Source organism: Raphanus sativus, chromosome 6, assembly GCF_000801105.2.
Source record: "Raphanus sativus cultivar WK10039 chromosome 6, ASM80110v3, whole genome shotgun sequence".
NCBI lineage: Eukaryota > Viridiplantae > Streptophyta > Magnoliopsida > Brassicales > Brassicaceae > Raphanus > Raphanus sativus.
In genome coordinates, this window is record NC_079516.1 from 41,291,233 (window position 1) to 41,318,346 (window position 27,114).

The following is a 27,114-nucleotide window of genomic DNA, read 5'->3' on the forward strand; positions in this document are numbered from 1 at the left end:
TCTTTTTTTTTTGTTGTCCGGATTATCATTAAACACACTGATTTGCTAATGGTTAGATAAATTATGGATTTTTTTTTCTAAGCTTAGTTTGGATTCTTGATTGCCATATGTACTTGCAGGAAAAGAGAAACTCATTCCATAAATAGATCTATGACAGCAAAATCCAAAAGTCTCTACAAAGAAACACTGTGAAGCAAAAAGAACAAAGATATGAAGAGCTGACAAAACCATGCAAATGATTAAAGAATAGTTTATTGCTTCTTAGCAGGTTTCCAGCAGGAAAGAGCATAGAGGACTCTTCCTTTCCAGCCCTGAAACATCCAGTGGTTGTCACTGTCGATCACAAAATCTTTGTGGTAACGTTCTCTAATCAACTCCTTTCCTTCCTTGATGATCTCTTTGTTTAGTTTCGTTGGCCTAAACCCGGCTCTTAATATCCTAACCTGCCATTGCTTATAGGTCTCAGGCCTCGCAAACCGCTCAGACCCTTCACAGGCGATCACACTCATGGCATCCCTTATGATCAACTCCCTCTCCACCAAGGTTCTGCAATTGTTCTCTTCTGATATTGTAGTCCCAAACATGTCAAAGAGAGACGAGCAATGGAATAGAGCTTCTCTGAACCTTGTTAGGAAGAATGGAGAGTTGTACTTCCCATGTATATCTGCAAACACAAAGAGGTCAGGATTGATATCTCTGAATAGTTTTAGAGCCGTGTCTCTCGGAGAGTCTAGGGACACGGTTTCATCAGGCGTGTATTGTAGCCGAAGGATGCAGTTGACAACTGTTGTCTCTCCACTATTGATCACCAGCTCATCGAGGGTTATGGTCTCCCAATTCTTGGCTATGAAGCTGTACTCGAAGGGTACTTTGAACTTGTCACAGAACCGCTTCAGCCTTCTCCCTGTCTCTTCTACACGTTCTGATGGGCGGAAGCCTGGCTGAGGCAGCTCGATTCCGGTCACGCGGAGCATTGGTGGACCACCGGGACGTCTTGACAGCGCTTTTATCAAACAAGGCCACTGAAATCCATAGAGAATACCAAAGTCAATGATGTGAAGTGTGGTTGCTTTGGACGCAAGCTCAATGATTGTTCTGTTTGCAGTGTAATAACACATTATTAAGGTCGGACAAGCCTGAACAAACTCCTTGTAGGCCGTCAAAATGTCAAACATCGACGTTCCGCTAAAAGTGGCAGATATTGGTGTCTTTATGGTTCCAGTGATACGTGCTTCAAGCGCCTCGGCGAAATGGTAACCAAGTCTCTGAGTTGCGTCACCGTGGCTAGAAGAGTGTGCTCTTATCTCCTCCAGTTTCTCAGCTGCGCTTTTCTGGTCAAAGCTAGCCACTGCTTGAGCGCATTGCATCAGGAGGTTCCGCATATCCACTGCCTGGTCTGACTTTTGAGGCTTGGTTCGGTTCGATGATGATCCCTTTTCTCGTCCTGGTTTGTTCCGTGTTGCTTCTCCTCCATGATTGTTGTTTTGACACACCAACAAGACTTCCTCCATGTTTTCTGCTACTTCATCCACTGTTGAAATTGCAGGGAGCTTTGACCTCCTTCCACCTTCAAGATCGTCTTCTTCGTCATCATCTCGTAGGCGGTACCTTCTTGTTGATTCCTCTGAGGTTGGTTGAAGTAAGCTCGTCACTGACGGAGGAGGAGTTTGACCCTCCTGGAGCACTTCAAAGAAAGATCTCTCTGCAGCTTGTAAAGCCAAACTGTCTTCCAACATACAAGACTGTCCTTCAAGATCTTCCTCCATCAACATGTCATTAATGTACTTCAAAACAGGATGGTACTCTGAACATTCCGTAGATTCGGTCGGAGAAGGGTTCTTGGATTCATAGAAACAGGTGAAAATTTTGGTGCCAGATTCAAGATTGTTCCTTGGTTTGCAGCAAGATCCGAAACTGTTGTCGAATTTGAACCCATCAGCGGGTACTTGCAGAATAGTGTCCATGAAAGGATCAAAAATCTCACTCAAGATCAAGAATCAAGAAGAGGGATGAGAGAGAGAGAGAGAGAGAGAGAGAGAGAGAGAGAGAGAGAGAGAGAGAGAGAGAGAAAAGTCAACCAACAGAAGTATAAGAGAAAGTAAAAGGAAGTTTCATGTGACCACATGGGGTGACACATGTGGATATATTTATATAAGGATTGGTAATTTTGTTTTGCCATGACAAAGAAGAAGAACGATACCAAACTTTTTGTTTTTTAAAAGAAGAAGAATAAAGTTTCGCAGGAAACAGCGAATGTGTGGGGGTTGAACATAAACAACTAAACACTGAGCCGCCACAAAAGGTTAAGAATATTTGCAAGAGACCAAGACTATTTGCTGTGTGGGTCCAGTGACTACAAAGCAATTCTGTTTTCTTGTTGCTGTCTTCTGTTTCCTCACTTGCTAAATATAATAGCTTAATAATGAATAACAGAACCTGTTTACTTTATGTAGCGATTTTGGTTTACCTTTTTTGTAGAGAAAAACTAAATGCTCCGTCTTCTGTCAGTTACTTGCCTAGTCAAAAATTAAACGCAGTACTGTAACTTGAATGTTGAATACATGATATACTGTTGGTGCACAACAGAACCGGTTTTGGTTTATGTTGTAATTTTGGTTTAATATTTTCTATTGTAGAGAGAAACTAAAGGTCTGTCTACTGGTGATATTTCCGACATAATGTGAGAGCACATCTTGGTATTTGTGTGATCGCTAAAAGTAACCATGCAAGTGTCTCATTCGTTGTCGTAGTCATGAGTTACGCCGATCCTTTTGTCGTGCCTTTTCATTGGAAACTAGACCATTGCGGGCGGGTTTTTATTTTATTTTTTAATTTTTTGGTTTATACGATTATTTTGTAATAGTTATTTGTAATATATTGAGTTTTTTTGTGTGTTTGTAATAACAATAAAATGTGTGAAAAATATTTTGTAATATATAAAAAAAGTTTAAAATGAACAATGATAGATTACATACGAAATATATAAATCAATTTAGTTAAACAATGATAGATTATATACAATATAATTTTGTATTATATAAAGAAAGCTTGACCCACACATCTGTGCAGATATTAATTTATATTTTTTGTAAGAAAATATTATATTGTACGAATAATAGTCTATGTTTTTGAATTTATTGAATAAAATAACTGTTTAATATGAAATTTTAATAGTTTATATTTTATACTCTTCCACATTTATTATATTTAATTTTTATTAGACTATTACTTATATAAAAATATACATAAAGTTCTGTATTTTCGTATACGCAGATTTACTAGTGTAAATCAATTATTTCTTTGTTTTAATTATGTTATGTATTAAAGGTAGCCGGACATGGAAATACATATATTTGAGTTATGTATATCACCATATTATTAATATAAACCTTCACAGTAACAAAGAACATTTATTTTTGAAAAGATATTCATTACATTTCTGTTATTATAAGCATCTTATATTTTTAGAAAGTATTTTTCGTTTGGAAGCAATGGTAAACTGATTTGCCTAAATTAATATCATTGGATTTTTTTAAGGAAAGTAAAAGAGATTTAAGAAATGATTTAATAAAATAGAAAAAGATATAGATTGCTTAAATGTAGGGTTATTTAAATTATATAATAATAAGGAAACAACGAAACACGTTAGGGAAAACAATAATGATGGTTGTTATAAATCGGATCATTAATTAATATCGGATCATTTAATTAAAATCATTAAAGTAAAATAAGTTACAAAAAGTCACGTTTAATAATAGGTAAGTTAGTTTAGCATTAATACGTGGAGGTCCAACTTTAAAATCCAGCTAAAAAAAGTTGTAATGTTTCTGTTTTAATAAGATAGATATTTATAGATGAAGAAATTAAAAGTATATATTTTTTTGACTAAGAATTAAAAGTATATATTACATGACCGACATGGAGATTGACATAGTCATAAGTCATAACAAAACCACATGAGATAAACTGCAGTGTGGAACTGTATATGCATAGATTTTTCATTTCAAATACTAGTGATTATTTGATTTGATTTGATTTTTCTTTATAATCAACTACTTTAGAGAAATGTATATACTATTTGTCGTCGTTATTGCATAATACAATGTACATAAGATAAATCTTTGACCAACAAATTTGTATTAGATTTTATTCAGGTGAAGAGGCAACGTGGATGCATGGCAAACCTAAGCTTCCTTTATCTTTTCTTGGTGTCAACAGTACTTGTCTCTTAACATGAATTCTTCAACAGTCAAAGTCCAAGAGAAGAGATTTTAATTTGAGAAATAAATTACCAAGATTATTGTATTTCTAAGATTGAGACTTGTTGTCTACATTCATCCCTCTCCGGACGACCTTTTTATATTTGTATTCATGATTCATGTATCCATGTGTGGATATGATTTAAAGTGTGGATCATTTTACTAAAAAGATATCTTAATATTTCTTCTTATTTGGCTGGTCCACATAAATCCTTTAAAGTTTTTCCAACTAGAAAAAGAATCCTAGGAATTTTCCTTGTACATACGTTTACTGCATTGTTATAAGATCACCCACAGTAGAAGTGTTGAAACTCACTTTCAACAGTTTAATCCATGCAGTGAGAATGTTGAAAACCTGTGTATATCTATGTGGCATTAACATGTGTTGGAAAATTTCAATAGCTGAAATTTTCTTTTTGCGGCCCACACTGCCATGTGTTGCTATATGGTTGGCCAAACAGATTTTTTTAGATTTTTATATTCACCCAATTATTCAAATGTATTTATTATATAATACTTCCTCTGTTTTTATATAAGTGTCACTTTGACATTTTTCACACAGATTAAGAAAGTGACGGAAATATATGTAAGTTGTTATTAATTACACATATCCAATCAATAGTATTTGAGATAAATAAAATTATTTATAAAATCAATGCAATTTGTAATTAATTTCAGATGAAAGTAAATATAATTTGAGTTAGAATTGTAAAATGACACTTTTGTGTAACAAGAAAAAAATTTAGAATGACAATTATTAAACAGAGGGAGTATTTCTTTTTAAAAAATAAAAAATATCAAAATTCAAGATTTTTTTAATCTATAAATAGAGATTACCCTCATTTCTTTTGGATACATAAACAAAAACGTCATTTTTCATTATAATCATATATTTTAGTACCCTTTTAGTATTATTTTTAAAAAGTAAACTTAATATAATAATTCAAAAAAAAATATTAAAAGTTATGTTATTTTATTTTTAAGTTAATTTGAATCAAGTTACTAATATGTAAATTATTATGTTGTAGAAAAAAAAATATGAATTAAAAGTAGTAGGTAGGATGTTGATTTTTTTTTAAACAAACTATTGTAGAAGTTTAGAATGAAGTGATTGTTGGATAAATTAGGTGGAATAGGGAAAAATGCTAAAAATAAAAAATAAAAAAGAAGATGTTGAAAACAAATAGGGCGTTAAAACCATTGTGAATGGTCTAATGATTGTACGGAGTGCACTAGCCAATAAGCACTAAGCAAGCACCTGTTTGACATGTATACCAGTGGCTATTTATTTATTGAACTACGAACAATGGTCGGTTTTGTTACAAAAAATACAAAATAAAATAATGGTTGGTTTATGGATCTACTAGGACGTAAAGAAAGCATAAGCTAGAGGGCTTTGAATCTGGACAAAGTTACTTAAATAAGTTGCATCTTTTCTTTTTCAAAAAAAAAAAAGTTGCATCTTTTGACCGCGGAATTCATCAGTTCTGAAATGATATTGCACATATCTACATTTTTTTGGATTGATAACTGACTAAATATTGATGGACTTATTGATGTGGGACTAGGTTGTTGGGTGTAAAACGAACAGCTACTGTCCCTGAAGCGGGATTCAGGTTCAGACACATCTAGGTGTTTCCATCGATGTTGAAGTTCCCATTCGCTAAGTTTTGTATAAGCCAAAGTGTTCCAAGCTCTTCATACCAAGCAGAATGCTCTGCACTCACGTGTAGGCCGAGTATCAAAGCCCATAATAAAATCGTCAAGCCCAATTCTTCAAACACCACTGGCCGTCAAAGAACATAAAATCTCTTTCAGTCAAAGGAAGTAAAAAAGAAGACGAACGCCACTGCCGTGAAGACTGAAGATGCAAAGATGAGATGGACATTCTAATTCAGACACAAGTACAATAACGAATGGAACAGAGTCTAGTCTGCAACATCTCTAACTGGTGACCATTAAATTAAGAATATGAATGAGTAGCAAAGGAATGAATAGGAATAAAATCAATAGAATTAAAAGGAATATTTATTACTTTTGTTCCATATCAATTTTGATAAGGAATACTTTTGTTCTATGGTTCCTTAAAATTTAAGGAATGACAAGGAATCAGATAGAACAAAAATTCCCTATAAATGGTGTAATTTTTAAGGAATGAGTGGGAATGGATCATTCCTCTTGGTTCCCTATGTCACCAGTTAGAGCCTGCGGATGAACAAGTCGAAGTGAAGATCGAGAGTTGACGAATGGATAGATAATCAAGTTAGAGTTAATACGAAGACTTTTTAGAGAACAATCATGAAGATATTCACATTGGAATAGGGAAGTTCATAGTTGGTGTTTTAGGGAACATATCATATTTGGGGATTTAATAAATATTGGGTAGATGGTTAGGTTAGCCGACTTGGCTATAGTGTATGTAGTCACAGACGACCTATGTATTAAGGTTGTTATTGAAATTGTATTTTTAGTATAAGAGTAGGTTTCATAAGTTTGTAAGCGAGTGAAATTACTAAGGGATAAGGAAAAAGATTCTAGATGTCTTGTATTCGACCTTAGGATATGTGAGGTTAGAGAAACAAGTTAAGAGAGTCTTGATCTTGTTGAAATTCTGTTCAAAGAGAGATTTGTAAATTTGTTTTAAAAAAATACTAGTAAATAAATACACGTATCTTTGTAGAGATATGTTTTGGGTGTATTTTGTGTGTTTACATTTGTGATATAGTTTTTGCATTTACAAAAACTGTAAGAAGATGCCAATGTACACCAACTTTACCTTAAACAGATTTGGTTGCTTAAATCCTTGTACAATCATGTATAAAAGGACATGATACTCTTTCAAACGTTTTCTTAAGTTGTAAGAAATAACAAGTTAAACCTTTCTTCTTCTTCTTCAAGTTGGTTCCATTCACATGGTATTAAAGCCATGGAGGAATCGAATCCTCAGATACGTTCTCTGATCCTTCATTGAGCATTTCACAGTGTGTAAGTCTCAGTCTGAAACCGTGGTGATTTGGTTTTCAGTTGATAAATTTGCTGTTCTTGTGACCAGTAAGCATGTGCCCTCCGAAAACGGTCCAGAAGAACATGTGCCATTAGCTCTCCTCTGCGCTGCTATGGAGATATCCTGGCCGTGTGAACCAGTGTGTGAACCAGTGTCTTCGACTTATATTTTACATAAACAGAGACTCAATACCGACCACAATGATATTTAATATTTTCAAACTGTAAGATCAAGGTTAGCAGTAAATACTAACCACTGTCAGTTGCTTCTTAGAGGACGAGGAGATGATGTTGCTACATAAGAAAGTACAGAAGCCTCCTGTTGATCTGCGAGTATGGGGACAACCTGCCCAGTCACTGTCACTGTAGGCTCTCAACGTGAAGTCAGTGTCTTGACTCAGATTTACTCCATATTCATCGGTTCATTTGACATATCTCAGAATACGCTTCAGTAGGTTGTAATCAGACACAGACGGTTCGTGCAGTGATGAGCATGAGCATGTCATTGACATATAGAAGCAGCATGATCACATCTTTTTCCTTTCGAGTATATAAACAGAGAAGGATCTTTTACACTGCATTTGAAACCGAACTCCAAGAGAGAGGAGCTAAACTTTTCAAACTACGCTGGTGGCGATGATTTAAGCCCGTAGATAGATTTGTGTAGCAGACAGACGTGATCAGGTTTTGACTTGTCAACAAAGCCAGACCTTGTTTCATAAACATTGTCTCAGTCAAATCTCACTGGAGGAAAGCATTGTCAACATCCATCGGTTTAATGTCCCATTTTATCACCGTAGCAGTATGAAGTATCAGCCTTACTGCCGCTGCCCTTAGAACAGGACTGTAAGTTTCCCAGTAGTCAACACCTTCCTCTTGACTACAACCTTGTGCCACCAGTCGAGAAAGCAGTTTCTTAACATTTCCATCTGATCCCAACTTAATCATGTGAAACCACTTGTTTCCAAGCACATGATCTCAGGAGAGAGTAGGGAACAAGGGACCAAGTTCTTGTAACCATGCAGTTTTCATACTCCTCATGCATTGCGTTATTCCATCCAGATGACTTAGTGCTTCTCGAACAGTTTTAGGTTCAGGCAGTACCAGATTCTCTGTGTGAAGTGTGTATCTCGGATTGGGTTTAGTTATTCCTGACTTGGACCTGGTATCTTATGTTTCGGTTGCTCTGGTGGAGCTGCTTGCTTACTCTGAACACTTTTTTAATAGAATTGTCTTCATCTTAACAAAATATCCGGTTTCAAAACTTCTCAATTGTAAATACAAATATTATTAATTAGCATCAGAATATATATCAACACTACTAAAACAACAATCCATTTTTTGAGTTTCCCTTGATTTTCTTTAGATATTACAGGTGTGCCATTCCTATATTTATGATTAATAATTTAAATTATTTTTAATCTACTCATTAAGCTTTATATATTGTTATATATATATATCCAAAATTGATTTTATCATTACTTTTTATTCAAAACATGAGTGTGGAAGATTTAACACATATATTTACATTGAAATGTTGGTAGGCACACATATGTAAAGAAAAACGTAAGATTTGACACATATGCAAGATTTGATTTTATATCATTTGAAATATATAAACCCCAAAACATTAGAAATATATTCCATTAAAATAATAAAGTTAAATGTAAATCAATTTTATTGAATTTTTTTGTCAGCAACTTGAACTAACTATATAGACTTCAATTGGTAATCATCGTTCGCAAAATCACGGAAAAAATAATTAAGCTACAGAAAATTTTAAATTTGCATAATGATGAAATAAATGTTTAATTGATCAAAAAATTTATATGGTATTCACCTTTTATAAGAAAAATAAATATCAATAATAAAACTAATTATTACATAATATGAAAATTATAACTAATATTTATTAAAATTACTTTAGCTCTTATCATAAATATTCAGTTTATCTTTTAATATGATATTTAATAATAGATTGATATTTCATAATATTATAAAACAAATTATAATATAAGTTTATTTTTAACATAACTATTTATCATAAAAATTATTGCTATTTATTTAAAATTTTAAATGGTATTAACATATAATTTACTAATATGAAAGTGTTGAATTTCTATTTTTTTCTACCAAAATCTATATCTGGGATTTGTAAAAACTAAGCTAGATAAAACCCAACTGTACAACCTAAGGAAGAGATAAAAAGAAAATCAAAACAAAGAGGCCGACCAATATCGTGGCTGTGAAAGCCCACCAGCATCGATCCAAGAACGAGATGATGATCAAAGATGAAACCCAGATGATAGTACATTTTGTTACTCATCTATTTTTGTTCCTCATCTTTTTCATTCAAAAACTATTTAGCTTTTAAATATTTTGAGTTCCTATACTTTTTCATTTCATTATGTTAATGGATTCCTTCTTTTTCTTCATTTAGTTATAAAAAATACTTCACTTATATTATTTGACTAACTTATTTTTCTTATAAATTTTATTTTTATTGAAATACAAAAGACATATTTTAGTATATTAATAAATAATTATTAATTAATTTTATGCTCCCATTCCAAATATTTTGTAGATCCGAAGATGATATAACAAGATAATATGAACAATGGCAAAAGTAAAAGCTATTAATAAAATATTTAGGTGATGATTGTTTTACTAGTTTTTAATTTTTGTTTTTGGTTTTTGGTTTTTAGATTTTAGTTTTTGGTTTTTGAAGTTTTAATTTTATTTTAATTCTAATTTTCAGATTTTGGTTTTTGGTTCTTAGATTTAAATTTTAGTTTTTGGTTTTGCTGTACTTTTGTTTTTCAAAAAATTAGTTAATGCATTACTTTAAAATAGTGCAAAAATAAATAAAATATTTAGAATTTACCTTTAAATTTATCAAAATATTGTGATTATTATTTTAAAATAAAATACAGTAACATGTTTTTAATTATTATATTTTATAATAAAACTGATATTATGTTAAAATATAAATCATAATATATATATATATATATATAAAACAAAAAGAAAATATTTAAAATTTTGAATTTACTTAGAAATTTTTATAATATAAATTACTTACAGTTAATTACTTTCAAAAATAAAATTTTGACAAATAATATATTATTAAAAATATAAACAAAAAATTATTTATGAACAATATAAAATATTTATATAATAAGAATACATATAGTCAATGTTGATACATTATATTAATATTATCAAAAAGCTACAATAAAATATATATAAGAAGCTACATGCTCCTCTAAAATATAGTCATATAATATCTATAAATTATACAAACATAAAAATACCTTAACTTTTAATAGTTGAATTAGATTGTATTAATAAAAATATTTTAATAATTTAGTTATTTTAATGTGTCTAATAGTTATTCAAATTGTTCAATAATTTTATTTATATTAATTATTAACTAATTGTTTACAATTAATTAATATTACTTATAAAATATATTAATTTATTTTACAGATATGAAACACAAATAAATTATTTCACATTATTGTTTAAATGATATCTAATGTACAAATACTTGTATGCGAAATTTATATTTACGAAATTTATTATTAGTTAATTAAAATATAGTAGTTTCAAGAACAACAAAAATCGTTTTTTTTCAATCAAAGCTCACAATATTTGGTTTTTGTTTTTTTTTCCATCAATTGGTTAAACTTTTCAAAAACTAGTTCCCCTAAATTTTAGGAAATCTATTTATTAAATCTTGATTGGCAAATCAAATGGATTTTACAAAAATAAAAACTAAAACTTGACGGAAAATGGTTTTGAAAAAAAAAAAAACAAGAACTAAAGCAAAACCAAAAACAATCATGCTAGTATATTTACAGGGACTTTTATAAAAATCATGGCTTCCCCACTGATCACAAATATACAAAGAACCACCACGACTTCTTTTTGCTGCTTCCATTAATACCATTGAGCTCATCGAATACCGGACCTACCGGCTCTTACCGGTTATAGCCAGCGAACCACACATCCTGTGACTAGGGGTGGGCACGGAGCGGATATCCGGATTTTTAAGGATATCCGTGATCCGATCCGTTCCCTACGAATATTCGATTTTTCGATTCGATCCGATCCGTAACTCTTCGGATATCCGGTGCACCGGATATCCGCGAATATTCGAATTTTTGCCGGTTATCCGATTCGATCCGTAAAAAAATAATAAAAAATTAAAAAAATAAATAAAAATAAAAAAAGAAGAAAATATAATAAAATAATAATATTTCATCATAATTTTTCAAAAAAACTATATACTTTCAAAAAATTTAATAGCTAAATAATTAATTTAGTGAATAAAATCATTATAAAACTTATATAGAGATATAAAAGTATATATATTATATAATTTTATAAACATGTATACATATATATTTATATAACGGATCGGATCGGATATCTGTTTTTAAAAATATTAGTATTTGTGATTTGCTTCGTCTTTGACGGATATTGAATTTTAGTATTTGCTTCGATTTGTTAAGTTACGGATATTCGGATTTTTCGGATCGAATCGAAACGAATAACGAATCGAATCAAAATTTACGGATATTTTGCCCACCCCTACCTGTGACCACATCAACACTTCACTCTCTCTCTCCATCAACTTCCTACTCTTTACCACTCTCATTACCTATCTCAACAAAATAATGGCGACCGTGAATTTCATTTCCCATCTCGCCTCTCCTGCTTCCGTCTATTTACTATTCCTCCTCCTCTCCACCACCGCCGCCGCCATCAACGTCACCACCGTCCTATCCTCTTTCCCCAATCTCTCTTCCTTCTCCAACCTCCTCGTCTCCTCCGGCATCGCCTCCGAACTCTCCGGCAGAAACTCACTCACCCTCCTCGCCGTTCCCAATTCCCACTTCTCCTCCGCCTCCGTCGACTTCACGCGCCGCCTATCCCCTCCCAAACTCGCAGATCTCCTCCGCTTCAACGTCCTGCTCCAGTTCCTCTCCGATTCCGATCTCCGCCGCATCTCACCCTCCGGATCCGCAGTCACAACCCTCTACGAAGCCTCCGGCCACGTCTACGCCGGATCCGGATCCGTTAACGTCACGCGCGACCCGGCTTCCGGCTCCGTCACCATCGGATCCCCAGGCTCGTCCAAGTCAGTCAATGTCCTGAAGCTCCTCGAAACCAAACCTCCCAACATAACCGTCCTCTCGGTCGACTCCTTCCTCGTCCCCGCCGGAATCGATCTCACCGCCTCCGAGACTCTCATTCCGCCGGCGTCGGGAACGTCTCCTCCTCCGGCGAGAATCAACTTGACGCAGATCCTGATCAACGGTCACAACTTCAACGTCGCTCTCTCCCTCCTCGTCGCCTCCGGAGTCATAACCGAGCTAGAGGACGTCGTTCACGGCGCCGGGATCACCGTCTTCGTCCCCACCGACTCCGCTTTCTCCGATCTCCCCGAGAACGAGAACCTCCAGTCGTTGCCGGCGGATAAGAAAGCCATCGTCCTCAAATTCCACGTCCTCAACTCGTACTACACACTCGGTTCGCTCGAATCCATAACCAATCCGGTTAACCCGACATTAGCTACTGAGAAAATGGGAGCCGGTTCATACACTCTCAACATCTCCCGGGTCAATGGATCGATCGTAACCATCAATTCGGGTTTGGTTTTAGCTGCTGTGACTCAGACGGCTTTTGATCAGAACCCGGTTTCCGTCTTTGGAGTATCCAAAGTGCTTTTGCCGAAGGAGCTGTTTCCAAAACCGGGGCAAGCCGTGAGTACTCCCGCCACGACAACTCCTCCGCGAGAAGTTTCTTTGTCTCCGGAGGGTTCCAATGATCAGCAGTCGAGATTAGTAGCGCCTCCGGGTGAGGTAGTTTCCTCGAGTACGGTAATAAGGACTCCTGTTTTCTCGTACTTGTGTTGGTGTATAGCATTTTGTTGTGCTTTTCTGGTATGATTTTTTCGTATTTATTCCATTATGTTTTGCCATATATTAAAGTTTTTCCATTTATTTACGGTCATAATGTTATTTTAGTAACTCTAGCGAAAAAAGCAACTCGCTGATATATAAAATGAGTCATTTTCACTTTGATGTCGTCTTTTTACCTGTAATTAATTCAATCGATCTGGTAAATTGTAAGCAAATGATATTTAAATACTCATTCTGTTTCAGACTAATACTGTACATTCTAAAGTTTTCACAATTATTAAAAAAACACATAAAATTTTGACAATAAATTTATTTATTTTTTGTATTTAGCTCTTTTCTATAATTTTTAATCAATCAAAATTCAGTAAATAAAATTAATGTCTTTGAAGTTTATAATTTGTCATTGTAACATATATTGAAAATGTAAATTCTTGATTTTCTAGAAACAAATTTTTTTTTTCAAAACATGGATCATTTTGAAATGGAAAAAGTTGACTTTTTGACCAATATATTTAAACATTAAAAAAATTTTGTACTCCTTACTTCTTTTCAATGATATCAAAATCTGTAGTTAACAAAAAAAAAAACAATTTAGGACTCTTGGTGCGTTTTACTTCACCATGTAACCAAGTCATCACGTATCTTATTACTTTGTCTGATATTCATTCTCTCTGTTTACTGTTTTCCCCAAACAATTGCGATAATGCAATCACGGATAATAATTCCATTTCTGCCAGGTGTGAATACGTGGATATATAACAAAACGCTATAGATATTTGGGAAGTGATGAGTTTCAATAGAAAGTACTCAGCAGAATATATTCAGTGCTTGACAGTTGTGTAGGTCCTACTAACTTGTGCACCGACGGTGTCCAAATCTACCATCTCTCAGATCAGTTTCACGCTAGATTTTCAGGGCGTCCAGAGCCGTCGGATCTTCAGATCTAATTTCCGTCCGCGCGCATGGGGGTGTACGGTCAGATCTACTGCTTCCGTATTCACTCACTGGGTGAAGAGAAGATGTCATACTCTGTGGTCGCTCACACACTAGTACCGTACTAACCGCTCTATAGTTTCTATAAAAACAATTTATTTATTTTCTTTACTAACTCCTTTTAGGCTACTAATGAGTCTCAAATCGAATCTCCAAACAAAAAAAAATATCCTAACTGCACAATTCGTTTTCAACTAAGATATACAGGGTCTGACCGGTCACCGGTGTAACAGCCATACGGATGCGGTTACAGGTATTTATGAATACGAATATGGATAATTATGATTTTAAATCCTTTTCGGAGATTTGTACGACTGATATATAGTTAAAAATTGGTATGTTACATGATTCTTATGACTGATTAACTAACAAATGCATTATCTATTAAATGCTTCCTCCATTTCATATTAGTTATCTTTCTAGGTATATACACACATATTAAGAGAACATCTAATTTTACACATTTTCAAAATAAAAACACTATTACCAATATACCTAACCATATTTAAACAAATAGAAAAATAGAATAGAGAATGCTATCAATAAATTTTACATTAAAAATCGAAAATGACACTTATTTTGAAACAAAAATAAAGTGATTTAGCTTATGTGTTGATACGTTTGAGTATGAAACCAATATATACTATTATTGATAAAGTGATTTAGCTTATGGATCAATTTCTCCATAGTTGTAGGTTTTTTTCTTATTTGTCAATATTTTAATAATTTCAATTAGTAATTTTTATTTATTTATTCTGTTTTAAATTACTTATATGTTGTATTTTTAAACTTATCTATTATATTTTTAATATTTTCAGTTGGTGATTTGGCTTATGTGTCAACTTCTCAATAGTTTTAGTGTCTTTTGCTTATTTGTCAATATTTTCAATAATTTGAGTAGTTTTATTTATTTACTCTATTTTAAAAATTTTACGTTGTATTTCTAAACTTATCTGATAAACTTTTTAAATATTTTATTTGGTTATTATATATCATTAATTAATATAAACATGTGATAAGCATATATCTATACTATTAACGCAGGATCATATTGGATTTTTTACTAAAAATACTCTTTTCTTTAATAACATTGCATATTTCATTGAGGGCAATCAAAGAATATTAATAACACATCTATATTGGGTCGCTTTTTTTAAATCCAGCCCATTGCCCACATCATCTCTTTTGGGCCATTTGGACCGATTAACAAATCAGATTCAATTTTTATTTTTTTTCGGATCGAGTTCGAGTCAGATCTTTCCGGGTCCGGGTGGGTTCGGTTCTCATGCATAAGAACCTGAAAAATAACCAAATAACCAAAATATCTAAAACGGGTTAGGTTATTTATACTCAGAGTAACCAAAGTATCCGATTCAGTTCAAATTTTTGTATCCAAATTACTCAAAAGTAACCAAAAGTAACCAAAAATATCCATTCTATACAGTTTTTTTTGGGTAAACTTTTATCCAAACTATCATATTTTATCCAAAAATACTCAAAAGTATTAAAAATGACTACTATAGTTAACTTATGATATTAATTTATATATTAAAATAATTATAAATATAATTATAACATATATTTTTAGATATATATTCACATTTCGGGTATCTTCGGGTACTCATTTGGTTTTCGGTTCGGATCGGTTCTTCGGATATAGCAATTTAGAATTCATTCAGATATTTACTCCGGGTCTGATCGGGTTTGGGACCCTGATTTTTGGGTCGGTTTTGGGTTGGTTCTTCGGGTCCGGATATTGTGATCAGGCCTATACTCATTTAAAATGAAACACGATAAAGAAAGATAAAAAGCTTAAGTCTTTTATAAAAAAAAACAAATATATGAAAATATGACATTTATTAAATATTTGTCAATTTAAAAAAAGATAAAAGAAAATAAACCCGCGCTTTAAAAGCGCGGATCAAAATCTAGTACATATCTTAAATCAAAAGCTATACACAAACTTAAAACTTCTCAGCAAAATAATAGCTCCTAAACAATGTATATTCTCCATTATTTTAGAATAAATCATTAGTTTAACAAATATTATTATCTAATTCTTTTAAAAAATATGTATACATACATATATATATATATATTAAAAATAATTAATAAACATTAACCTATATACTATTTTAAATATATAATTATCATGATATTTAGAACATGTAATTATTAAATAGATATTAACAATTGGTATTAACAGTATTTATCCATAACTAAGTGTTTAAACCACACATGCGGGCATAAACATATTATAATTACTTATTAGTACATATATTAATATTAAAAATTATAATAATTAATTATTCATGTTTTCATTTGAAAATTATTAAGTATTATATTTTTTTTTAAACTTCTTTGTACATTATATTCCTTATTAATAAATAGATCTTAAAAATCACTCAGTATTCTCTTTCTAATTATATAGAAATAAATTACTTGATTATTATTTAGTTATATGTTTTACTGTTTACTGTTTTTAAATTTTTATTTTTTTATTAAAATATTTTTTGGATAACATCAAAATATATAAAAGAAGTATCTTTTTATTTTAGAATATATATTTTAGATTTTGGATAATTTTTATTATTATTAATTTCAATCGCTTATCTAATCAAATATTTTAATTTTTATTTTAGCTAATTTAGATTGTTTATTCATTAAGAACATAAATGATTAATGAGACTAATTTTTAACATGAGCTCGAATGCGAAACCATTTTGCAAATAATAGCCAGTTTATCTTAATCACACAAAATAGTAATTAAACAAAGATTCTATTGATTAATTACCACATTAGCCTATTAATAACCAGGAAATGATTTGAAAAATCATTAGCTTCTTGTGGGTCCAAACCAATCCTCACAATAACCCTTCTAGCATCTTTAGGGTTCTTCATGAAGTTGTAAAAAAACTAATCTACTGTGATTCTCTACAAATCTAACATTCCAATCTAGATTTTTATTCGTTTTTATATAAAATAAAGTGAACTACAATACTTTTTGTGCAACTTATGGTGGTTTTCCCTTTGCGGGTGAAAATAAAATCATTAACTGTAATATATAGTATATATTAATTTGCTACATAAAATTTTCAAGAAAACAAAATATCATAAAATTAATAATAGAAAACTACTGTGAAAATAAATAATTTTCAAAAAAAAAACAAAACAAATAGGTTAGTATAAATTAACTCAAAAATATGACTAAATTGTTTTAAGGTATATAACTTTGTAAAACTAGTGTTAAAGTGTTTACCGTTCACAATATTTCAGTAACGTCCGTGTTACACAATACAGTAATTAAACAGTTTACTTAGTTAGTAAAACTGAAACTATTAGACTGTAATTTTTGAAATGTTTATATATATCATAAAAATAAAGATCCGTCCAGTCGATCTAGTAGTCATTTAAAAGTTGTGTTTACCTGGAAAATTTTGCTGACCAATAAAATCAGTAGTTGATAATTTTCCAAAACATTATAAAATATATATATATAATATATATATTATATATATATATATATTTTCTGATATGTTTACAATCTTAGAAAAGTTCTATAAGTACATTAGATTAATATATTATGTACAATTTAAAATATAAAACTTAATTTTAGAAATATTATCATTTTCTGTATTTTTAATAAGTCAACCAGTATTGGATCGTAAATCAATGATAATTATTTACATTGTTACCGGGTTTTTATCATATTTTTAAATAAAAAATTCATTAATTTGAACCTGATTATATACGAATTATTGGATTTATCGGTTCAACCTTCGGGATCAAATATAAAAACACTGAACATCTAGTTTTAACATAATTATGTAGATGAAATTCAAAAATGATTTTTAATACCAATTAACATTTTTATTCAAAATCAAAACTGTGTTTTCGAAAATGCGGATCAAAATCTAGTTTATTTTAAATCGAGTTATTAGTTACAAAAATACTTGTGGGTAGTTACGAATTTTGATTTATAGAATGAATCACATCAGATCGGTTAGGAAATAAATGTGGAAGTAATTGTATGTTGGTACTATAATGCTGACTTTTCCCATGTAGCAGTAATATTAATAAGTATATACGATCGTTCAAATTTTCAAACTCATGACCTTTTTCTATCACAGATCTGGACTTTTCTTGATTTTTTTTTTTTTAGTTTGTCTCTTTATTCAATGACCAATCTAGAAATCATAGACAAAAGCTGAAACCCACTCTCTCCCTCAGCCTCATATGCAAACTGAGAATTAATTTGAAGAGAGATGTCGATGATGAGCAAAAATCGAAGCAGCATCGGCATGGGAACACCTTCATTTCTTGATTTGAAGAAGCAAGCTTCTTTTTTCTTCAAAGAAAAGCTCAAAACTGCGCGTTTAGCTCTCACCGACGTTACTCCTCTTCAACTGTTAGTTTCCTTTCTTTTTTCTTTCTTTTGCTTCTCTTGTAATATAGAGGTACTTCTTTGACTCATGAGATCGATGGATTTATTACAAATCTATGTGTATGTAAGATTGACTGAGGAAGCTACGGATGGAGAGTCATGTGGACCAAACACACAAACCTTAGGATCCATTTCGAAGGCAGCTTTTGAGTTTGAAGATTACTTGCAGATTGTCAATGTCTTGCACAAAAGGTCCCAATCTCACTAATCCTTATTTTATATTTATTTAAGACAAGACATGTATTATGTTACTGAGTTATGGAGCTTTGTTGTTGTTTGGTGTAAATAGATTGGCAAAGTTTGATCAGAGGAACTGGAGAATGGCTTATAACTCACTCATAGTTGTTGAACATTTGCTCACTCATGGACCAGAGAGCGTCTCAGATGAGTTTCAAGGCGATAAACATGTTATCTCGCAAATGCAAACCTTCCAACAGATCGACGAGAAAGGGTAAGGTTTAAGGGTGGAACATGTGTTTGATGTCTGAAAAGAAATCTAACTGCGATAAGTTTTGTCTTATGGTGCAGGTTCAATTGGGGACTATCTGTTAGGAGGAAATCAGAGAAGGTTTTGAAGCTACTTGAGAAAGGAGATTTGCTCAAGGAAGAGAGGAAGCGAGCTCGCGAGCTGTCTCGAGGGATTCAAGGTTTTGGTAGCTTCAACCGCAAGCCATCAAAGAATGAAGTCCTACAAGAATCTTCAACCTATAGGAAATGCAATTCCAACTTCACCAAGTACATTGAAGATGACCAAGAGATCAACAACACAATGGTTTCTCCTAATGTCACCGTCCACTTCCCTCAGCCGTTGGTGATTGAGGGGAACGAGGAATCCGGAAAGAGTATGAAAGAAAATATGGATCCTGAAGATGAGGAGAACACAGAGATAAACCCACTTTTGGGTTGTGATAAAAAGGAGGGTCAAGATCTAGTAGAAGAAGAAGAAGAGAACCATCCATTTACGGATGGTGAAAATAAGCATATCGTCTCATTGCTTGATTAGAACACAAGTTGAATATTGTTATAAATGAAATCTCGGCATGTATGTAATGTAATGTTTGTATACCAAAATGTATACAAATATAATAATAACACTCTGTTAGTTACTGATATGTGTTTTTTTTTAACTTGATTTACTTCAAAAGCAAGATTATATAATAGTAAACAAATGAAGAAGAAGAATAACCGAAAACACAGAGAAGACAGGTAAACAATGATGGAAACTGGCTTTAGGATGAAAAAAAATGATTAATCACTTTGGTGAATTTGATCAGAAGCACTTTCTGTGGACAATCGACGGTCCAGATTCGTCATACTCAGCCTTTGCAATCCACATCTGCACAGTTTGAAACACATTTTTGGTGTAAAAAATTATCACAATTATAACCAAAACAGTAACAAGATTAGAGTTTACCTGCTGGAAAGTACTGAGGGAAGCCAAGATAGAGCCACCGATCCAGACACTGTACTTCCTTTCCGGTGGAGCCACCACTTTGATCTTCATACTGCTTGGAGCCAAAGCAGTGATCTCTTTACTCATCCTATCACCAATCCCACCGAACATTGTGGTTCCACCACTGAGCACAATGTTCCCATAAAGATCCTTCCTGATATCCACGTCACATTTCATGATCGAGTTGTAAGTAGTTTCATGGATCCCTGGATTTTCCATTCCGATCATCGATGGCTGGAACAGGACTTCGGGACATCGGAAACGCTCTGCCCCGATGGTTATCACCTGACCGTCTGGCAGCTCGAAGCTCTTTTCGACAGATGAGCTGGTGTTGGAAGTCTCGAGCTCTTGCTCGTAGTCCAAGGCAATGTAAGAGAGCTTCTCCTTCATGTCTCTAACGATTTCACGCTCAGCAGTTGTGGTGAAGGAGTAACCACGCTCTGTCAGGATTTTCATGAGGTAGTCCGTCAGATCACGACCTGCAAGGTCGAGACGCAAGATTGCGTGTGGAAGAGCATAACCCTCGTAGATTGGAACCGTGTGGCTCACACCATCTCCAGAGTCCAACACAATACCTAACCAAAAAGAAAATGCAATAGAAATAAAACAAAAACCAAACTTTTATTCAGAAATCAATCTTTAATTACTAAATAAACTGAACTGACTAAAGTAACTTAGGCAGCGTGTTGGTCAAGAAAGAAAGAAACATGGTTATAAGTGTACTGACCAGTAGTACGGCCACTGGCATATAGGGAGAGAACAGCTTGAATGGCGACATACATAGCAGGGGTGTTGAATGTTTCAAACATGATCTGTGTCATCTTCTCACGATTAGCCTTTGGATTGAGAGGCGCTTCGGTTAGCAGAACCGGGTGTTCTTCAGGGGCAACACGCAGCTCGTTGTAGAATGTGTGATGCCAAATCTTCTCCATGTCATCCCAATTGTTGACGATTCCATGCTCGATCGGATATTTGAGAGTCAAGATACCACGTTTGGACTGTGCCTCGTCTCCAACGTAAGCGTCCTTTTGTCCCATTCCAACCATCACTCCCGTGTGACGCGGACGACCAACGATGCTCGGGAATACAGCTCTAGGAGCATCATCACCTGCAAAACCGGCCTAGGGGGCAAGAGAGTTGAATTGCTTAACTCTTTAATGGATCTATCTGTAAATACTAGATAATACCGGAGACCTTTCTTTGTTTACCTTGACCATTCCAGTCCCATTATCACAAACAAGTGGCTGAATATCTTCACCGTCTGCCATTTGTTAAAACTACATCAACACAAGAAACATATCAATTCAATTATACACAGAGAATGAACGGATTAGTAAATAGAAAAGAAATCAAATAAATAAAACCATTGGTAACAAGTCAAGCAAATATATATAAATCTAAAACAATTATAATATAAAACCAGTACATTGCTCAAATTGAGAAGTCTCGCATTTCTGAAATCAATTTCATTAGTTATTTCCAAATCTTTTTTTTTTGTGCAATAGTTATTACCAAATCAAAAAAAGTATCAAATCTATATGAACATTTTGAATTTTTTCCCTTTCTAGATGATCGTTCATTTTACCCACTAACGTTGATATACCTGGGAAAATGCTACCTTACAGGATTAATCTAAAATACTCGACACAATCTGAAATTAAATTATAGAGATTTTTGAAAACCAATAAAGAAATGAAATAACTTCTACCTGATGAATTTATGCAGCTAAGAAGAAGAGAAAGATTGCTTGAAACGCCCGTATTTGTCCCTTAATATCGTTAGTTTTCATCTATTTTTGGCCTAAACCGTTAGTTTTCTTCCTTAGTCCAATATTTCAGCCTGTAACGACACGTGTCCATCTATTTTTGGTTCGAAAAATTCAGAGAAATACCGATCTGATAGAAGGTTAATCTTGTTTTTTACCAGAAAAATCGGGTTACTGGCGGAAAGCGTGACCCTCTTTGGGCCTTTTTTTTTTATCTTTTAGGCCTTTCCGTAAACATATAAAACCATCGCTTTGAATCTTGTCCAAGAGCAAATCAGAAGTGGAGTATTATTTAAATACTTATCAACTTATCATTTATTTTAGAGAAATTATATTATAAAGTACCAACAGAAAAGGGTAATTCTTCGTAATAGGACTTTTAAAGTTATCTTCTCTAGAATAGCACAAGGAGAAAGTTATAAAATGACATTTATTAATGGACTAAATGTTTTTAATACCCTTAATTTTAATTATTAAAACAAATAGGAGAAAATCGCATAAAAACCTTCAAAGTGTCACTTACTAACACTTTAAACTTTGAAGTTTTTTCACCATCACTTTTAACCTTCAAAGTGACATTTGTATCATAAAATACTTCCAAAGCAAAAAGTTGATCTTTTTCAAAAATAATTATTTAATTAATAAAATAAACAAAATAAATAAATAAATAAATAAATAAATAAATAAATCCAAAAATAAATAAAAATCAAAATTTTTAATAAAAGTTACAAAAATGAAAAAAATGAAAAAAATTAAAATTTTAGAAAATTAAATAAATATATTTAAAATTAAATAATTTTCTAAAATATTAATAAAGTAAAAATAACCAAAACTTAATAATAAATTATATTAAATTTAAATAGAGAAGAACTAAATAAAAAGTTCACAATTTTTTTAAAAAATGGAAAATAGAAAATTCAAAATTCAAAATTCACTAGTGACAATGATGGTTTCTCACATAACCATTAATAATGACGATAATTGTCATATCTCCAATGATAGTTTCTAACACCATCGTTGAAAATGACAGAAAAATCTTTTTCAAACTTTTGAATTTTCATTTTTTTTTGAAATATATGAATTCTTTTATTTTTCCGTTTTTAATATGATCTCATTTATTTTTGAATTTTAATTTTCTAAATATTAATTAATATTCTGATTCTTTTTCTAATTTTATGATTTTAATTTAATCTATAAGTTTTTATTAAATTTTATGATTTTTGTTTAATTTCTGATTTTTATTTAATTTTTGATTATGTTACTAATTAAATACTAATATTTTAAATAATATTATTTAATAATTAAAATAAACAAAAAATAAAATAAAAATCAGAAAATTAGACAAAAATCTTAAAATTTAATAAAAACTCATAAATTAAATAAAAATCAGAAACCATCATTGTAACTAGTGATATATTTGAAATTGTTATTGTCCATGATGATATGATATATTTTTTGAAAAAATATTATAATTAAAAAGACTATTTTGAATTTTCTATTTTTTTAAAAAAATTGAACTTTTTATTTAGTTCTTTTCTATTTAAATTTAATTTTATTTATTATTAAAATTTTAGTTATTTTTATTTTGTTAAAATTTTAGAAAATTATTTAATTTTATAAAATTTTAATTTTTTTTTATTATGTCTTCCTCCAAGGTGTGTGATGTACTGTTTGATTTCCTTGTCCAGCGCATGAAGATGTCTGGCGCTTTGGCTCCGACTTAACAAAAGCCACACTAATTTAAAAACAAACGTAAACAATCATTAGTATTTCAATACTTAAAACACAAAACACTTTCCTACCATATTCTTCGTCTCACAACGAAAACAATAAAACATTTACTAACAACAAAATCGAGATCACACAAGTAGAGACAGTATTCTTTGACAAACTTAAATTTATTAGCTGCAGCAATAGAAAATTGCATCATTTAATTGAACTTACTTCTCCAAGCTTCAACAATTAGCATTATGAATTAATCAAACGAATCGTTTAGAATCCTAACCTGAGAGAACTGATCTGAGGAAATCAGAACTGAATATTGAGCTTGCCATAGAGATCAGATCGCCTATGAGTCCCCACCAAGATTAATGAGACTGTAGATTTATTGCTCTAAGTGGATTTTGCAATTTTGGAAGAGATTACTTGATGTACTTATATAGAGTGAAAAGAGAAGGGATTTGAAACGGTTTGAAGGATCAGTTTTGTTGCAGTGAAGAAGGGCTTTTATGAGAAAGAGAGAAGTGGAGGAAGATGAACAGTCGAAGAACTGAGTTTTGAATAACATTTTTCTTCTTCAGATAAAAACAAAAGTGAATCCGTCAAGTCCGCACAGAGAATGAAAAATAAAAGGCTTGGATTCTAACGTGGGCAGTCGGCTTCTTAAAGCCTTGGACACATAGAAATAGAAAGTAAGTGGATACCAAAGCAGGCCGATTTATTCAGATGTATAGAAATGACTTGGCATCTTAATGATTTTTAATTGGTTGATTTAATTAAGTGACGTGGATAGCTTGAGAGTTAAGGATATTTGTCTTTTAGTATAGTATATATATATATAGATATGTAATTTTGATAAAATATATGTCTATGTTTTAAAATTTTATAGATATTTCTTTATTGTTTATGATTTTTGATAAATATAAAGAAAAAGAAAAATAAATTTTGTTCTGTATAATATATCCCCTATATACTAAAGCGCAAGTCGCCTCTCCACTAAAATCTTGACAAGTGGAAACTGTTTTTTAATTAAAAAAAAATCAACAAAAGAATAAATATTTATATCCCTAATTTTCAGCAACTCCTTTCTAATAATCAACTCCTTTCTATTACCACGATTTCAAACGGTTTTCTTCTCCTGTATTTCAAAAAAAAAAGTTTACTTCTCCTATATAATTTCCTTTTTCTCTGTTATCAAACCAGAGATCATTTCATCTTTCTTAAAATTTCAATTTGATCTCGACTGGGTTCTTTCAATATCTACTTTCTTCTATCTATACCAATTCAAAGTTTTTATTATTCATCATCTGGATTACTTCTTAAAAGTGCATGATCAAAAAAATTTATATCGAACAGTGGAATGCAGTCTTCTTTGAACCTTTCTCAAAGCAACAGTTGGATCGTGGTCGAGTTTAAATTATGTCGGAAAGAGATTGATACTGGTACGTGAGGAGATTCTATTTTGTTGCAGGTATTTACGGTGGTTTGTAATGAGTTCATAACTTTTTTTAACATAATGAGTTCATAAATTTTTCTGCAAACGCAGAGTAACAATATCGCATAAAATTTTTTATTGTTCAGTGTAGAAATCATCTTTGCTTACTGCAGACTTTTTTTTTGCTTACTGCAGACTTGGATAAACACCAAAACATAAAAAGTAGAGCGCAGGACCACTTTGTCATACGTACGCAACTCCAAAACCATAGCACAAAATCTAACAGTTTCAACTTCTTTATTCTTGCTTTTCTCTTCCTTCTTCTCTATGTTTCATATTCTTCATCAATTTTTTTCCCAGATTTTCAGTGCATCAGCCAAAATCAATAGAGGTTTGTGACTACTGTACTTGTGGTCATTTGTCAATTCTTCCCAAATCTATATCATTTGACTCTTTTAGCGTGATTCAGATAGAATATGTCACTTAATTAAACTGCTGATTCCAAGTTTTTTTTTTTAAAAGCAAGAAGGGGCTATACAAAGCTTATTTTTTCAAAAGAAAAATACAGGAAAATAAGATCACTGTCTACCAATGAGGAGATATTCGGAATTCAGTTATGTCTCAAATTTTTTTGTAAGCACTACGTAGCAAAAAGAAATAACGTCCAATAGAAAAGGTAATAGATTCTGCAAATTTTAGAGTTCTATCTTTGCTTTTTCATATTTTCGATCAAATTTTTATTACAAACTAGCTTTGCATTTCCCCCACAAGCATTGATCTTCATTGTGTCTTATGTTTTTGTATATTTTACAGTTTGTTCAATGTTTTTTTTTCTGAACTGCAGTTTGTTCAATGTTATTATCAGACATATTCGTCCTGCCACCTTTTCATACAAATTAATATAAAGTCTCAGATCGTGAACCAGATGTTTCTCTTAATGAGAGTAAGTGAGTAACTCATTTCAAAGCGTGTGCACTATAGTGTAAGATAGTCAGGTATGGTGCTAATATATCTTAATATTGATAATAAATTTAAGGAATTCTTTATCCCGTACGTAGTACGGGATGAAACACTAGTCCTTTTATATTTTATAAATATTTACTCGAATTATTAATGTTCTTTTGTGAGAAAGGAAGTTTAAGCTTTGTTAAAAAAAGAAAGAAATTCAAGTTAAAAAGCTAATTAATTTTTTATTAAAAAGAGAAATAAAATAATTATCAATAATGGTATTTAGGTATAACTTTTCGTTCATTAATATCATCTATGTAGTTAATATTTTTTTAAACATGTGAAATTTGATGATGAGTTAATTTTTTAGAAAACATTTTATAATTAATCATTTGATAAAACATTCATAATAAAGAACTATTGTCTTATATAAAAAGAATGACTAAATTATTTTATTTTTTCAATTTTTTGAAGTTATTTTAATATACATTTTTAATATATTTTAAAATTTTCTAGATATTTTATTTTTATTTATGTTTTTGGGAAAAATAAAAGGTAACAAAATTTAAACTCGTTTATCAATAAAAACTATAAGTTTATAATTTATAAAATATTCATTTTTCTTATTTATGTGTTTTGACAAAAAAGTTAGTTATAAAGTTATTTAAATTTTATTAAGAGAAAAAAAGAAATAAAAATAATTGTTACTAATGGAAAAATAAAATATATTTTTCTTTATTAAGGGTAGCTATGTAATAACTGTTCTGACACATAAGAAAATGACTTCTTTCCAAAAAGTTTTATACTAAGTAGAGTTAGACTTCTTTTTATATATTAAACTTTTTTTTTAACTTTCGATGTGATACTAATTTGAAATCTTTCATTAGGGATAAAATCTTATATATTAAAATAGAAGTCATGACTTCTTTCATGTGTGATTTTTTAAATTTGGACCATACCTTAGAAAGTTGTTTCAATTAACTTAAGTATAAATATTTAAATTAATTTAATTATTCCCAAACAAACAAATCAAATAGATATTCTTATATTTACTCTGAAATTATATCTGAATACAATATTTTCATCTTTTTATTTACAATATAAATACATATTTCATTTTCATTAAAATAAATCTTTTAAATATTTAATTAATATTTAAAATAAA

At 31.3% G+C, this 27,114-nt stretch overlaps 4 protein-coding genes across 5 annotated transcripts; 2 read left to right on the forward strand and 2 right to left on the reverse strand.

Moving 5' to 3' along the window:
• Positions 1 to 121: 121 nt before the first annotated feature.
• On the reverse strand, positions 122 to 2,035 carry LOC108806331 (scarecrow-like protein 30). The gene has a single exon (XM_018578417.2). It carries the CDS (start codon positions 1,962 to 1,964, stop codon positions 252 to 254), a length of 1,713 nt encoding a protein of 570 aa, XP_018433919.1. The 5' UTR covers positions 1,965 to 2,035; the 3' UTR covers positions 122 to 251.
• A 9,832-nt stretch (positions 2,036 to 11,867) lies between these two features.
• Positions 11,868 to 13,354, forward strand: LOC108805315 (fasciclin-like arabinogalactan protein 4). The gene has a single exon (XM_018577333.2). It carries the CDS (start codon positions 11,945 to 11,947, stop codon positions 13,217 to 13,219), a length of 1,275 nt encoding a protein of 424 aa, XP_018432835.1. The 5' UTR covers positions 11,868 to 11,944; the 3' UTR covers positions 13,220 to 13,354.
• A 4,934-nt stretch (positions 13,355 to 18,288) lies between these two features.
• LOC108813833 (uncharacterized) lies at positions 18,289 to 19,735 on the forward strand. The gene is made up of 4 exons (XM_018586505.2): positions 18,289 to 18,593; positions 18,699 to 18,821; positions 18,919 to 19,080; positions 19,158 to 19,735. Exons 1-4 carry the CDS (start codon positions 18,451 to 18,453, stop codon positions 19,630 to 19,632), a joined length of 903 nt encoding a protein of 300 aa, XP_018442007.1. The 5' UTR covers positions 18,289 to 18,450; the 3' UTR covers positions 19,633 to 19,735.
• On the reverse strand, positions 19,733 to 21,946 carry LOC108813832 (actin-12). 2 transcript variants are annotated; one of them, XM_018586503.2, is made up of 5 exons: positions 21,791 to 21,946; positions 21,291 to 21,359; positions 20,810 to 21,203; positions 20,044 to 20,657; positions 19,733 to 19,965 (listed from the first exon to the last, which is right to left on the reverse strand). In XM_018586503.2, exons 2-5 carry the CDS (start codon positions 21,348 to 21,350, stop codon positions 19,900 to 19,902), a joined length of 1,134 nt encoding a protein of 377 aa, XP_018442005.1. In that variant the 5' UTR covers positions 21,351 to 21,359; positions 21,791 to 21,946; the 3' UTR covers positions 19,733 to 19,899. The 2 variants fall into 2 exon arrangements, with proteins under 2 accessions (XP_018442005.1, XP_018442006.1); XM_018586504.2 differs by lacking the exon at positions 21,791 to 21,946 and adding an exon at positions 21,686 to 21,765.
• Positions 21,947 to 27,114: the final 5,168 nt, after the last annotated feature.

Coding starts and splice junctions, on each gene's coding strand:
- LOC108806331 (XM_018578417.2), bottom strand. CDS start 1,964: ATGGACACTATTCTGCAAGTACCCGCTGATGGGTTCAAATTCGACAAC.
- LOC108805315 (XM_018577333.2), top strand. CDS start 11,945: ATGGCGACCGTGAATTTCATTTCCCATCTCGCCTCTCCTGCTTCCGTC.
- LOC108813833 (XM_018586505.2), top strand. CDS start 18,451: ATGTCGATGATGAGCAAAAATCGAAGCAGCATCGGCATGGGAACACCT. Junction 18,594..18,698: donor GACGTTACTCCTCTTCAACT/GTTAGTTTCCTT, acceptor TGTGTATGTAAG/ATTGACTGAGGAAGCTACGG. Junction 18,822..18,918: donor GTCAATGTCTTGCACAAAAG/GTCCCAATCTCA, acceptor TGGTGTAAATAG/ATTGGCAAAGTTTGATCAGA.
- LOC108813832 (XM_018586503.2), bottom strand. CDS start 21,350: ATGGCAGACGGTGAAGATATTCAGCCACTTGTTTGTGATAATGGGACT. Junction 21,204..21,290: donor ATGGGACTGGAATGGTCAAG/GTAAACAAAGAA, acceptor CTTGCCCCCTAG/GCCGGTTTTGCAGGTGATGA. Junction 20,658..20,809: donor TGCCAGTGGCCGTACTACTG/GTCAGTACACTT, acceptor CTTTTTGGTTAG/GTATTGTGTTGGACTCTGGA.